The sequence below is a fragment of the Malaclemys terrapin genome, chromosome 1, assembly GCF_027887155.1.
Source record: "Malaclemys terrapin pileata isolate rMalTer1 chromosome 1, rMalTer1.hap1, whole genome shotgun sequence".
NCBI classification, from domain to species: domain Eukaryota; kingdom Metazoa; phylum Chordata; order Testudines; family Emydidae; genus Malaclemys; species Malaclemys terrapin.
Genome location: NC_071505.1, coordinates 314071912 through 314087609, shown reverse-complemented (window position 1 = coordinate 314087609; position 15698 = coordinate 314071912). Strand labels below are relative to the sequence as shown.

The 15698-nt window shown below is 43.5% G+C and overlaps 1 protein-coding gene across 1 annotated transcript in view; it reads left to right on the top strand.

The window, feature by feature from the left end:
• Positions 1-15698, top strand: part of RNF17 (ring finger protein 17) — a 228577-nt gene that overhangs the window by 38345 nt on the left and 174534 nt on the right. Inside the window, exons 9-11 of the mRNA XM_054015507.1 lie at positions 5790-5890; positions 14485-14656; positions 15271-15347. Coding sequence (XP_053871482.1) covers positions 5790-5890; positions 14485-14656; positions 15271-15347 — 350 coding nt within the window. The remainder of the gene's footprint in view (positions 1-5789; positions 5891-14484; positions 14657-15270; positions 15348-15698) is intronic.

Here is a 15698-nt window from a genome sequence, read left to right as displayed (position 1 = left end):
CCCGGTACGGCATGGTCTGGGTGTCATTGGTGTACCATTCTTATCGGGACAACCTGAACATGGTGGTCACGGTTCCGAACTTGGTCTTGACCTCTCTCTCACCTGGTGGCCGGACCACAAGGTGGTTTGCGCAGGAGTGCCGTTTCACGCCCCACAACCCTCCCTGTACCTGGTCACGGACGCTTCATCTCTAGGTTGGTGCACTCACCTCGGGGAGCACCATACACAGGGCCTGTGGACCGCATTCCAACTAGCTCTGCACATCAATGTTTGAGAGCTGATGGCGGTGCGCCTAGCCTGTCAGGCATTTCTTGGTCTCGTACATGGCCGTTGCATGTCAGTCCTCACAGACAACACCACGGCCATGTTCTACATCAACAAGCAAGGAGGAGCCTGGTCGTCTCTCCTATGCCAAGAGGCCATTCGCCTATGGGAGTTCTGCATTGCCTACTCGATACATCTCATGGCATCATTCCTCCCTGGAGTCCAGAATGCTCTAGCGGACCGTCTCAGCAGATCCTTCCAGTCGCACGAGTGGTCGATTCGCCCGGATATCATCCATTCCATCTTCCAGAGGTGGGGATTTCCCCAGGTCGACCTGTTCGCCTCACGCACCAACAGGAAGTGCCACGTGTTCTGCTCCCTCTAAGGGCGATCTCCGGGATCCCTGTCGAACGCTTTCCTGCTATCGTGGAAAGACTAGCTATTCTACGCTTTCCCTCAATTTCCACTGGTCCACAGGCTCAAGCTACGCAGAGACAAGGCACGGATGATTCTAGTCGCTCCAGCTTGGCCAAGACAGCACTGGTACACCACGCTTCTGGAGCTATCGGTACAGACTCCGATCACGCTTCCATTGTGCCAGAACTTGATCTCTCAGGACCACGGCTGACTCTCTCACCCCGACCTACAATAGCTCCATTTTACAGAGTGGATGCTCCATGGCTGAATTGGACAGAGCTACGATGCTCACATCCCGTGCAACAGATTCTGCTGGGAAGTAGGAAACCCTATACATGGACCACTTACTTGGCCAAGTGGAAGCGTTTATCCTGTTGGTGCGAGCAGCGGGCCACGCCCCCCTTGCAGGCGTCAATTCCGCTTATACTTGAATATCTCCTATCCCTAAAACAGCAGGGCTTGGCGATTTATCTTCGGTCAGGGTTCACCTGGCTGCTATATCGGCGTTCCACCCAGGAGAACACGCTTCCTCGGTCTTCTCTAACCCAATGGTCGTCAGATTCCTCAAGGGCGTAGACCGTCTATACCCACAGCAACGTCAACTGGTTCCGGTGTGGGATCTTAACCTGGTTCTCTCCAAGCTCACGGGGCCCCCGTTCGATCCATTGGCTACCTGCTCACTCCTTTACCTATCTTGGAAGACAGCCTTCCTTGTAGCCATCACTTCAGCAAGGCGTGTTTCTGAAATCAGGGCGCTCACGTCTGAGCCTCCATACACCATAAAGACAAGGTGCAGCTTTGCCCCCCCACCCTGCCTTTCTTCCCAAGGTGGTATCAGCTTTTCATGTGAACCAGGATATATTTCTCCCGGTCTTCCATCCCAAGCCGCCCGCCACGCGTCAAGACCAGCGTATGCACTCCTTGGACGTATGCAGGGCCCTTGCTTTCTATATTGAGCGTACGAAGCCGTTTTGGAAGATGATGCAACTCTTCGTTGCAGTGGCCGACCGGATGAAAGGCTTACTGGTCTCCTCGCAACGTCTCTCCTCTTGGATCATGTCCTGCATTCGTGCTTGCTACGATCTGGCTGGTGCCCCGACGCCACGCCTCACCGCCCACTCCATGAGAGCCCAAGCCTCCTCAACTGCCTTCCTGGCTCACGTCCCGATCCAGGACATTTGTAGAGCGGCGGTTTGGTCATTGGTCCACACCTTTGCCGTTCATTATGCGCTTGTACAGCAGTCCAGAGACGATGCTGCATTTGAATCAGCGGTTCTGCACTCAGCGATGTCTCACTCCGACCCCACCGCCTGGGTAAGGCTTGGTAGTCACCTAATTGGAATCGATATGAGCAAGCACTCGAAGAAGAAAAACGGTTACTCACCTTTGTAATTGTTGTTCTTCGAGATGTGTTGCTCATATCCATTCCTAACCCGCCCCCTTTCCCCACTGTCGGAGTATCCGGCAAGAAGGAACTGAGGGGGCGCTGGGTCGGCTGGGGTATATATCCAGCGCCATGAAGGCGCCACTCCAGGGGGCTCCAGAGCCGACCCACCGGGTGTTGCTAGGGTAGAAAATTCTCCAACGATTGTGCACGCGGTGCGCGCACACCTAATTGGAATGGATATGAGCAACACATCTCGAAGAACAACAGTTACAAAGGTGAGTAACCGTTTTTTTTGGTGCCTCTCCTACCCTATTTGGCTGTTCTTGCACAATTTCTGTGGAGTTGGATCCTCATTAAGGTCCTGATTCAGTAAAGCACTTAAGCCTATGCTTATTCTAAACCTATGAATAGTCCCCTTGAACTGTGCATTTGCTTAAAAGTACCTGTTTATATGTTTTATTGGATTGGGGCAATATCTACCATTCTCTGTCAGATTAGCAACTCAGTGGTTAATTTCCTTGTTTTTTTGTGTGCTTCCTTCTGAACTTGAAGCTGGGTATGTACTACTCTTCATAAGCAGTATTTCCCTAAATAAAATAGATCAAATTTTGATTTACATAAATCAAAATGTGCATGTTCAGAATACAGAAAAGAAAATGTGAAAGGGGAGATGTTAGGGGGCTTATTCCTTCACTCTCTCACTTCCTTGGTCCTTCTCGCATGAACAGAGAGCAACAGTACCCAAAGTCCGAAGGTGCAAACAGTTCAATGTTTGTTGGGGTGAACTTCCAGCATGCATGATTTCAGTTTCCTTCCTCAGTGTCCCCTTTCCCAGCTCTGACACCACAGAGTCTTGCCTGTGTCCCTGTTCCCATTCCCCCCCTTAGCGAAACATGATTCCAATTCTCCCACCCGTATTCCCTGTTCCCATTCCCCCCTTACTTCCTGATTAACTGAGGACTATATAGTAAAACTTGAGTTCTGCTTAGCTATACCTTAACCAATCATTTTAATGAAATTTAACTAACCAATTCTAACACATTATGTAACATCATTATTTAACCAATTATATCCCACCTCCTTAATTGGTTTACACCCAACAAAATTAATTATACAGCAGACAGAAACAATCACAGAACCAGACAGAGATTATACAGACAGACAATAGGGAAGTGGAGACTACAGTGATAGAACAATACAGAAATGAGGATTTCGCATCCCAGCTATTGATAAATGAGTTCTTGCCAGACAGGATGCTATCAAACTAAGTTTCCTTTTACATCTTCTAGGCTCTTCCCTTTCTCTGGAGGTGATAGAAATACAGTCCTGTCCTGATATTCCTAACAGCCCAATAGCACCTTATTTCAATGTGACTAGTTTGGAATGTAAGGATGTGACCATACACTTCCCAGTTTATGGCTGCCTCTGCTACTTAGCCGAAGGCCTTAGCCTAAGAACAGGGCCCCAGACTGTCACACTAAGAGAAGGCCCTTACACAGACAGGCAGTAATTTTGATTCTTTCTTTTATACCTCTATAACTAGCTTAGTGATAAGAATACACCTAAATTCTTAAAGTATAGGTCTTTGCAGACAGGCCAGAATATCTATATCCTAACAGGAGACTTTAAAATACTGGGTAGCTGACTATACATTTATGGCAAGATTATGGAAAATATCCTATAGATATAATATAATGAAGTCCTTTTCCCCAGAACATAACTTATTTAACAGATCATGCTTTTGGATTAGTTGCAGAAAAAGTTTAAATTTCTGCAATTTTGTGTTTGTTAGCCATGCACAAATGTGGCTTAGGCCAAGTCTGCACTTAAAGCTTGACATAGCTTTGGTGCTGAATTAGGCTGAATTGTACTAAGTAACTTCTAATTCCAAATAAACATCTGTTCCTATCCGATAGTAAAGGCTTGACAGCAAGTATAGGTTAATAAGGTAGTATGAGCTCTTGTGTTTCTATCATGCTTAGCACAACGGGATCCTGGTCCCTGACTAGGACTCCTAGGTGCTATGGTACTATAAATAATTAAAATGTTTCTTAAAGTAGTCTGATTGATTAGGCCTGAAGCTGCTGGTTGAATAGGGCAGACAGTTAACATCCAGGGGACTGAAGTATAAATTATTGTGTCAACTTGAGAAGAGCAAAGAATGACTGAATAGCAAATAGTGGAGTTCACACTTCATTGCTCTTAGAATCATAGAATATTAGGGTTGGAAGAGACCTCAGGAGGTCATCTAGTCCAATCCCCTGGTCAGAGCAGGATCAAAACCAACTAAATCAGTGGTAGGATTCAGACTCAGTTTGCTCATCTGAATCCTACTACTCCCCCACCCATGGAAGGAGGACAGGGTACTAAAAGGTAAGGACATCATCCCCCACCCCTCCACAAGCACAAGGCCCAGAAAAATCCCAGGCCTTGTCGGAACCATTCTTTTTAATTGCATTAGAATCCAGCCACAAGTTGTGACAAAATTAACATTCCATTGTCAAGCCCGGCCTTAAAAATCTCTAAGGATGGAGATTCCACCACCTCCCTAGGTAACCCATTCCAGTGCTTCACCACCCTCCTAGTGAAATAGTTTCCTAATATCCAACCTAGACCTCCCCCCCCTGCAACCTGAGACCATTGTTTCTTGTTCTGTAATTTGCCACCACTGAGAACAGCCAAGCTCCATCCTCTTTGGAACCCCCTTCAGGTAGTTGAAGGCTGCTAGCAAATTTCCTCTCACTCTTCTCTTCTGCAGCCTAAATAACCCCAGTTCCCTCAGCCTCTCTTCGTAAGTCATGTGCTGCAGCCCCCTGATCATTTTCATTGCCCTCCACTGGACTCTGTCCAATCTGTCCACATCCCTTCTGTAGTGGGGGGACCAAAACTGGACACAATACTCCAGGTGTACAGCTTCACCAGTGCTGAATAGAGGGGAATAATCACTTCCCTCGATCTGCTGGCAATGCTCCTACTAATACAGCCCAATATGCCATTGGCCTTCTTGGCAACAAGGGCACACTGCTGACTCATATCCAGCTTCTCGTCCACTGTAATCCCCAGGTCCTGTTCTAGACTCTTTGCAAGCTACATTTGGTTTATGGTGTTGAGGTTTTCTTTGCAGCCATAACAGCTAGAAATTTACTTTATTTTTTAAAAAACTGAGATTCTGGAGAACAAAATAGTAGCTTCAGAGAGGTGATTGTATAGTATATGGGTGCATATCAGCTATTTCCAAACACTGTTCCCTACATTGGTGTGCCTCTTTTCCTCATCTCTTCCTTTCTATGGGCATGTCAACAACAAAAATTGTACCTCTTTTTAATTATACCAATTATAGTTAAAGCAGTACAATCCCCCTACTGTAGGTGCAGTTACATCAGTATAGGTGCTTTATACAGGTATTAAGGTATTTTATACTGCTATAGCTGCATCCACATTATGGGAGTTGTACTTGTGTGCCTATTTTGGGGGGGAAAGATTATACTCCTAACTGAAATATTGTACCAGTACAGAAACGGTGTATAGATCAGGTCAAAAGCTTTAGTTCTTCTAGTTTTGTTTATCCTTCAATGTTCTTTGTTGTCACTCTGACTCTGAAATGTGTTTGTGTGATTCTCATTGTTGCCTCTGACATTTATAAATGACTGTGGCTTATTAGTTTGCATAAATAGGATGAATGATTAGGCATTGATTTAGTTATCTTTTAAAAATGAAATAGATGCTGGGATATTTGGAATCCAAAGTGAAGCAGGAAGAAGACAGGATTGTAGACATTATAGATAAAAAGTTTGATAATCTTATTACTTCTCTTCAGTCAAGGTAAGGTGACTATTTTTATGTCATGGACAAGACAAACTTGTATTACATTTAAAAAAAAAATAAGTTAGTTAACTGGAAATATTGGTGTCATTAATGTAGTTTTAGTACTTCCTATGACAATATTTCATAATATCTTTATTAATCTGTCCAACCATGAACAACATTTACTCCTGAGGGAATTCTGCGCCAAAAAAATTAAATTCTGTGCACAATATTTTAAAATTCTGCAACGTTCTGCAAATTTGTCAATTAATAAACGTGGCTCCAGCATGGCAGTGGGGAACACAGGCCACTGGCTGCATTGAGGTGGGAGAGCATCCTGAAGCCCCCACTTCCACTGGTACAAAGACTTGGCAGTGAGGCTGTACCCGACCCTGACATGGTGCAAGGGCTAGGCCTGCCCTAGAAACACCCAGGGTCCTGCTTCTGTGTGCGAGGTGCACAATATGTGGGTAGGCAGGCTCAGCCCAGCAGCATACAAGTATGGAGGGTCTTAGTGTGGTGGGGGATCCAGGTGTGGGGTGAGAGGTTTTTCTGTGGGGCAATCTGGGTGTGGGTGGCTCAATGTGAGATCTGGATGCATGGGCTTGTTGGGGGGTTCCGGGTGCAGGGACAGTGGAACTCTGCAGGGGATCCAGGTGAAGATGATTGGGGCTCAGTGGAGAGGTCTGGGTCTGGGGGGTTCAGTGAGGGGTCCTGGTGCTGAGGGGGTGGGGCTTAATAGGGTGGGGGTCCAGGTGCAGCTGGTTGGGGCTCAGTTGTGTGGGGGTCAGGGTGTGGGGGACTCATCTGGGGGAGGGGGGTCCAGGCGTAGAGGGGTAGGGCTTGTCAGGGTGAGGATTTGATGGGCCTGCTTAACAGCAGAGCCCCAGCTGGTGCTGAGGGGATGCCACATGCCCTGAGTAATTTTGTTTTTCATACGGGGTCTCTTACGTTGGAACTTTCCTGTTCTTGCTAGAGAACTCTTTGGAAGAGTAGAATGGGACATGTTATCTTAAGAGTGAAACTTAAGTGGCAACTTTCTTAGTCCTCAGTTGAAGTGTGTGGAAATATCCAAGGGCTGGAATGGAGATACTTCTAAGCATGCACTCAAGGATAGCAAAGGGAATTAAAAAGTTTACTTCTAGTAACAAAAGTAGTTCTTTGAATAGTATCCCTATGGGTGCTCCACTCTAGGTGTATTCGTGTCTCTATGCCTCAGATCAGAGATTTTAGGTAGCGGTGTCCGTTTGGTCCGCACATGGGTAGCTTATAGGCACCAATTCTCAAGCTCCCCTAGTGTCGCCCATCGGAATAGGGGGAGGCAGTCTCCTTCAGCTTCTCTAGCCAGACATTCTGATCTACAAGATATGTTTGAAGAACAGGAAGCGAGACTAGACGAGAGTTTTCACAAGACTAGACAAACATTATTCCAACAACCAACATCTCTTCATTCTCTCCTAATTAAGCAGTCATGTCTCCTCCACCAACCCTGGCAGACAACTTTAAACAGTTTCAAGATCTCATTAAGAGAGTAGCAGATTTGTTATGAATTCCACTTGAAGAAGCAAAGGAGTCGCAACACAAGCTGCTTGACATCCTACATCTGCTTGCAACACGTTCCCTATCAATGAGGCCTTGCTGGACCCAGCAGAAACAATATGGCTGAAACTGATTTTTATCCACCCTGATCGCCAATGATTTTTTTTGATAAAATGCTTTTTGAGGGAAAAAACTATTTAAAGATACATTATAGCTCAAAGATATCTCATCATGGAATAGGGATTATAAATTCTAATTCTATAGCATGAGACAGTATAGTCATGTAATATTTAAGAAAAGTTTTGTAAATGAGTTCCAATAGTTCATGGATTAGGGACCCAATCTTACAGGGTTCCAGGGGCTTCTGTACAGATTGTTTAGGTTAATCTTTCGCTCTAGCCAGTGGGACTCAGTGCTCAGTCTAGAAGATACCTTCAAAGATGCTTAGTTTTGCAGTTCTCAAACTTTGGATTTGTATCTCCAGAGATAACATGCTTGTTAACAGCAAAAATGTTTTTAAATAAATATATAGAAGGTGAGAAATAACAGACCTCAACCCTATTCTCCCTCTGCAAATTTGTGTACACAGAGTCAATCCCTTATTTCTCTCTAAAAGTGCAAAGTTTCAGAAAGTTCAATGAATAGAAGATTGATGGGGACGGAATATATCTGGAAAAGGAGGAGAAGTCTGCAGATAAATGTGCAAAGCGAGGGACAGGCAGTAGAAACAAAAGTGAAGCTGTTTGAGCAGCATTTTCCAGAAGTCTTGAGGTCTTTCTGAGAGTAGCCTTCATTGATTCTATCTATGAGATCTATCATACCATCCTTTCACTAGAAGAGAGAACCTATAATGGCAGCAGGCCGTAAAAGAGACCCGGTTTGGCAATAATATCCGCTACCTGTGGGTAAGACAGGCACTGCGTGCAAACTGCAAACAGTGCAACAAAGAAATGCAAGGCCTGGTTGCCCAAATGAAACAACATCACGAGAAGTGTTCCTTCTCAGGAGGGAGCTGCGTTGAAGATGACGAAAGGAACATGTCTGAAGATGTAGGATCTTCAGGGTGGTAAACTTTTTTATTTCCTACTTCTTTCTTAAGGACTGCCTGTCTTCCTTCTGGACTATTCTTGGATTCTCATGTTTGAGCAAAAAAGATAGTTGTTACTCTATGGTACTAGCATTTTAGATGCAGTTGTGATAAAACATAAATATCTGAAATAGGCAGATCTTCCTTTTACAATTTCACCTTTAAAGTAGTACTGAGTGTTAGTGAATGCAATGAGTAATACTAAATGAGCAGTATGGTAATAATAATTAAATAACTACATTGACTTATTTTGTTTAGGAGAATCCATCCTCAACATACAGGATTCTGAAGACTATCCACCTTCAAGATCACCATCATTTTCTATAGTTTATCTGCCAACGATCGTGTTTTTGTCACATAGCCACAGTATATCACCTGTAGTAAAAAGGGTGTGTGGGGGGGGGATCTCCATCATCCAGAAACAACCGTAGATAAGTTTGTGATAAGAACCAACAGATTACAAAAAGAGAATTGATGGAAAAATTGCCTGGTTTGTTTATGCAACAAAGTCTCCTTTCCGCATGATTGTGAATCCACACTTCATTAATATGGTTCAATCATTAAGACAAGGATACGGTCGACCCAACAGAGCTATGTCACAGGCAAATTGCTGGATAAAGTGTATGAGAGAAATTGAGCAGTGTACAAAAGGTCTACAGGGTGAAATTGTTAACTTGATTCTTGATGGGTGGAGCAATGTCCACAATGATCCTGTTGTATGTGCTTGTGTGACAACAGAAGAAGGGAATGTCTTCCTTACAGAAATAATTGATACATCAGGAAATGCACACAGAGCAGAATACTTACAAGAAGTAGCAGTAAAAGCTATAACAAATTGTGAAAAAAAATCAAATGTCTAGTATGCTGTTTGGTCACAGACAATGCTGCAAATATATCCAAGATGAGAAGAAATGTTGGAGAGTCCCAGGCTAATAACATATGGTTGCAGTGACCATTTGATGCACCTCCTAGCCAAAGACTTCAGTGTTCCAGAAATAAAGGCTAATGTTGTTGAAATTGCAAAATACTTCCATAACAACCACTTTGCAGCAGCAGCTGCTCTGAAAAAAAGTGGGGGGAACCAAGCTAACTCTCCGACAAGACGTGCGATGGAACTCAATAGTGGACTGTTTTGATCACTATATCAAGAACTGACCTAATCTGATGAATAATATTGTGAAAAAATAGATAGCACTGTCACAGCCAAAGTTCTCAACATTGGGCTTAAGAGAAATGTTGAACACGTGCTGAGTACCCGGAAGCCTATTTCTGTAGCCTTGAACAAAATGCAGGGAAATAGTTGTTTTATTGCTGACGCTGTTGAAATTTGGAAGGAACTGAGTGAGATCTTAAGAGAAATATGCAATGACAGAGTTAAATTATAAGCATTAAAAAAACGAATGGGACAAGCACTATCTCCAGCTCATTTTCTTGCAAATATTCTCAGTACTCGGTACCAGGGTCAAACCTTAACTGCTGCTGAAGAGGAGATGGCTATGACATGGATATCAGCAATCATCCCTTCATAATGCCAACTATAATAAACTTCAGAGCTAAGAGTGAACAAGAAATATATGTTTGCTGATGTTTTAAAGAAAGTCACACCAGTGAACTGGTGGAAATCACTTAAGCACTTGGATTCAGAGACTGTTGAAGTGATAATCTCACTTTTAACAGCAGTAGCTTCTTCTGCTGGTGTAGAAAGAATATTTTCTTCCTTTGGACTAATTCATTCCAAATTGAGAAATCGTTTGGGACCTGAAAAAGCAGGAACGCTTGTTTTTTCTTTTCCAGATTATGAACAAACAGGAAAATGAAGGTGAAGATGACGGAGTTAGCTGCAGAAGCCAATATTTTAAGTTTCTCATGTTGACCTGGCTGACAGTTGATTTAATTTTTGTTTTTAAATATTTCATTTAACTATTTTAGTTAAAAATAATTTTAACAAAAACAGACCTGATTTTAAAAACTTGAATGTTTAACTAAATTCAAAAATTCATGCATTTGTTTTGTTAAAATATTATGTTTGCTGTTGAAGAAAAAAATCCAGAATACATAATAATGTTGTTTTAGTTAAATAAAACAATTTAACTGTCTGTCTGGTGATGCTCTCCTCCTAATAGAGCATGGCAAGAAAATCCTCCAAATATTAATGATTAACCTGTTGAACTGGAGATAGTTCACCTCCCAATGACTTCATAAATATCTGCTTCAGTTTCCTTTGGTAAATGAAGTAACCAAACAATCATTCATTTTCTGATATAGCTGTAAAACTAATCTGAAAAGTTTTCAAAATAAATCACTTTAAAAATGTATACTGTGTATCTTCTAAAAATGAAACCTACATCTATCTCTGAGTTTTGAAGAATATGTATTAAGGTTATAACAACCAACAAGAATTCACTTTTATGTAGAAATCCACGATTAAATAGAGTCTTCCTGACTAGCGATTTAAATCAAATCCATCCTCATAGCGGTCATAGCAGCCTTCCTATGGAAGCGACAGGTGCAAGTATTCCTGTACCTAGACAACTGGCTAATCAAGGGCCACTCTCGGGCCCAAGTCGAGGACCACGTGAGCCTGCTGCGCATGACGTTCCTCAGGCTTGGCCTCGTTCTGAACGTGGCAAAGTCAACCATAACCCCAACTCAAAGAATAGAGTTTATCAGAACCCTCCTAGACTCTGCTCTGGCCAGGGTTTTTCTTCCGGAATCTTGTTTCCTCACCATGAGCACCAACATAGAGGATTTCAAAAGATTCCCCACCACTATGGCACGGATTTGCCTAATACTGCTCAGGCACGTGACTGCTTGCACGTATGTGGTACAGCATGCCAGTCTGTGGCTCCATCCCCTTCAGGTTTGGCTAGCCAGAGTTTACAGGCTGAACCGAGACAACCTAGACAGACTGGTCACACTCGTTCCTCAGGTCCACGAGTCCCGCTGGTGGTGACTCAACCCACGAACAGTATGTGCAGGAATACCCTTCTCCAGACCTCAGCCATCGCTGTCACTAGTCATAGATGCGTTGGTGGTGGGCTGGGGAGCTCACCTAGGCAGACTCAGAACTCAAGGTCTCTGGTCCCAGGCAGAATTTTCACTGCACATCAACGTCAGGGAGCAGCGTGCGGTGTGCCTCGCTTGCCAGATGTTTGAAACCCATCTACTGGGCAAATGTGTATCGGTATTGACAGACAATACCACAGCAATGTTGTATATAAGCAGACAGGGAGGTGCTCACTCTTCTACCCTGTTTCAAGAAGCCCTCAAGCTGTGGGACTTCTGCATCACCCACTTGATACACTTGGAGGCATCGTATCGTCTGGGCTCACAGAATGAACTGGGCAATCACCTAAGTAGGTCCTTTCACAGCCGCGAGTGTTCTCTCCACCCGGATGTCCCGATCAACATTTTCTAAAGGTGGGGATCTCCCCAGATAGACCTGTTCATGACACGGCGCAACAGGAAGTGTCAGCAATTCTGCCCCTTCCTGAATCACAGCCCAGGCTCACTCGTGGACGCCTTTGTCCTTTCGTGGAAGGGGTACCTGCTGTATGTATTCTTACCTTTCCCACTCATCCACAAAGTCCTCTTTAAAGGACTGATGAGAGAAAGCATCACTAATCTTAATAGCACCAGCATGGCCCCATCAGCACTGGTTCACTATGCTTCTAGACCTGTCAGTGGACATGCCTATAACTCTTCCCCTGGTTCCGGACTTGATCACGCAGGACCATGGCCGCCTCCAGCACCCCAACCTAGAGTCTCTCCACTTCACAGCATGGAAACTCCATGGCTGAACCCGTTAGAGCTTGCATGCTCAGACTCAGTTAGGGAGGTAGTCCTTGGCAGCAGAAACCCTTCCCTTGTGCCACTTATCTGGCTAAGTGGAAGAGATTTTCAATTTGGTCTCTACAGAAGGACACTCCTTTGCATTAAAACAGCAGGGGCTGGCAGTATCGTCAATAAAGGTGCACCTGGCCGCTATTTCAGCTTTCCATCCTGGCTCAGCTGGTTGGTCAGTATTCGGTAACCCTATGGGTGGCTGCTTCCTGCTAGATAGACTGTACCCTCAAGTAAGACAGCCTATTCCCCAGTGGGATCTCAGTCTGGTGGTCTCAAGGCTGATGGGCCCTCCCTTTGAGCCCCTAGCACCATGCTCTCTCCTTTATCTTTCTTGGAAGGTGGCATTCCTAGTGGCTATAGTTTCGGCTAGGTGGGTGTCTGAGCTCGAGGCCCTGATGTCCAAGCACTCTTACACTGTGTTTTTATAAAGACAAGGTACAGTTGCGGCCTCATCCAGCTTTCTTCCCAAAGGTGGCTTCACAGTTGCATGCAAATCAGGACATTTTTTCTTTCAGTATTCTTCTCTAAGCAACATGCCAATGACTGAGAACACATGCTCCATTCCCTGGATGTCAGATGAGCATTAGCCTTCTACATTGAATGGACTAAGCCATTTTAAAAATCAACACACTTTTTCGTTGCGATTGCTGAGCAATGAAAGGGCTTCCTAAAGGATCTCCTCTTGGATCCCGGCTTAGGGTGTGCTATGACCTAGCAAAGATACCGGCACCAGCATTAACTTCTCACTCCACAAGACCGCAAGCTTCGTTGGCAGCATTGTTTGCTCAGGTTCCTATTCAAGACCTCTTCAGGGCGGCGACATGGTAGTCTGTTCACGCTTTTATGTCGCACTACGCTATCACACAGCAGGCTAGAGACAATGCTGCATTTGGCAGAGCAACACTTCAATCTATGACTCTGTGAATTCCAACCCCTCCTCTGAGGGACTGCTTGGTAGTCACCTACTTGGAATTAACACGAGCAGTCACTCGAAGAAAAAACGGTTACCACATTTCATAACTGTTGTTCTTCGAGATGTGTTGCTCATGTCCATTCTAAGACCCACCCGCCTCCCTCTCTGTTGGAGTACCCGGCAAGAAGGATCTCTAGAGGCGGCAGGTCGGCAGGGACCTATATACACTGCCATAAAGGCATGACTCTAGGGGCTCCACAGCCCCTAAACTGTGCACACACACCTGCTTGGAATGGACATGAGCAACACATCTCGAAGAACAACAGTTATGAAAGGTAGGTAACTGTTTTCCCCCCACTTCCATAGCCTTCCTCAAGAATGTTCCAGTCACAGAAATATGTAAAGAAGTGACTTGGACAACTGCTCATGCATTTACTGAACATTATGCAGTCACACGCGACTCAACGTCTGATGCCATATTTGACTCCTTTGACTTATCCTCAACATTAGACTCCACTCTGAAGCCCAATTCCTCCATTAGGAGTACTGCTGTAGAGTCATTTTGAGTGGAGCACCCATAGGGACATTACTGAAAGAAGAAAGGGTTACTCACCTTGTGCAGTAACTGTGGTTCTTCGAGATGTGTGACCCTATGGGTGCTCCACTTTCCATATTCCTCCCCTCTGCTTCAGAGCACTTAACAATGAGCTCTGTGGTAGAGAAAGAACTGAGGGCATTTCACTCGTGCAGCACTATATAGCCCTGGGGCAGAGAACAAGACGGGGAGAGCACATGTGCAGGCGGAATGGACACTGGTTCCTAAAATCTCCGATCTGAAGTGCAGGGACGCCAATACAACTAGAGTTGAGTTCCCACAGGCAAACACATCTCAAAGACCCACACTTACTCACCTTGTACAGCAACCCTTTCTTCCTTTTTTGTTTAAATGTTTTTCTCCAGAGATGGCCCCTGCTAAACAAATAACTCTTTTTAATGATTTTACTGTAGTTCACATTAATTCACTCAATTTAACATCTGGCTTCTAGCGCATTCTGCTGATGCTGGCATGCTAGGAAAATCCAACTCCAGTGTGAAAGTATCTTCTTTATTTGTGGCAGGGTTGTGACACAATGATGTTTACAGCTTCAGTTCAATCTGTACTATTGCAAATACTTAGGGATTACTAGATTCTGAAAAATAATCTTTCATTTTGTGTTTCTAATATAGGAAAAGGAAGTTGCATGCAGAATTAGTGAAGAACACAGATAATTATGTAGCCAACATCATAAAGGCTAAGCAATACATTGAAGAGAAGAAAAACAACCTGAATGGCGCCATGAGGCTAGCAAAGGAGTTAAAAATTACACCTTCGTTACGAACCTGTTGTGATTTGAATCAGGTAGTTAAAGTAATCCACTGTAAAATTTTCTTTGACTGGATTAGCCAAACTCAGTTTTTTACATTTACTCTTCTGGCTGAAAGTTTTAAGCTGTTACTGTGATCCATCTTCCTGTTCGTTAATATTTCAAGATTCACTTTGTTACAGTAAAAAATTTTTTTTCCAGACTTCTTAACTTGATTCTTTAAATCATGTCTCATTATGGCCTTGGAGTTTGTATGTGGTTCATTTAAGTTCCACATTATTTTTAGACGTCGTTGCCTTTGACCTCCCAATATTGTGCAACCAATTTATTTTTCCTAATCTGGAGGCCAGTAGTATAACCCAAATAGTATTTTTGTATTCTTGCAGCCAGGGCTTTGTATCCACACAGATTCAACTATGGACCTCTCCATTCTATCAGGTTCCTGTGTAGGCTAGGCAGGCTTAAATTAAGTTGCTTGCTCACTGTTCTGGTTCAGAATAAAATTAGTTATTTCTTTAATTTTATGTTCAAGTGAAGTGTCTTGTGCTGATTGTCCAATACTAGAGACCGCTATCCCCTGATATGAGATCTGTTCATGTATCTGATGTTTTATGTAATAGAAAATTAAATTGCTCTTTTTTAATTTGAGGTTATTCATAACTTAAAGTTGACAGTTGAGGGTGAACTCTCAAGGGTGGATACTTTGAAGGAAGGAACATCTCTAAGGTAAATTATTCAAGCCTGAGTTACAGTAGAAGGTAAAAACTGTGACACAATGGTGTTTATGCATCTAAAGTAGTAAACCGATACTCTTATTTTTTAATAAGTTTAATACAAATTACTATAATCAAAAATAGAAGAAATGGACTTGTCTTGAGTAATTTGTGATAGATACGAAAAAATGCCCAATAGCACCAGTTTGAATCATTCTTCTGAAATAAGCAAATAGAAAAGTACGCGTGAAATCAATATATTAAAAACCTATGAAATTAACTTTACTGTTCTGTAAACACAGAAGTGTTTGCATTTCAAAAGATATTAGCAAACTTTCACCATGTGCAAAGCATAAATAATAGG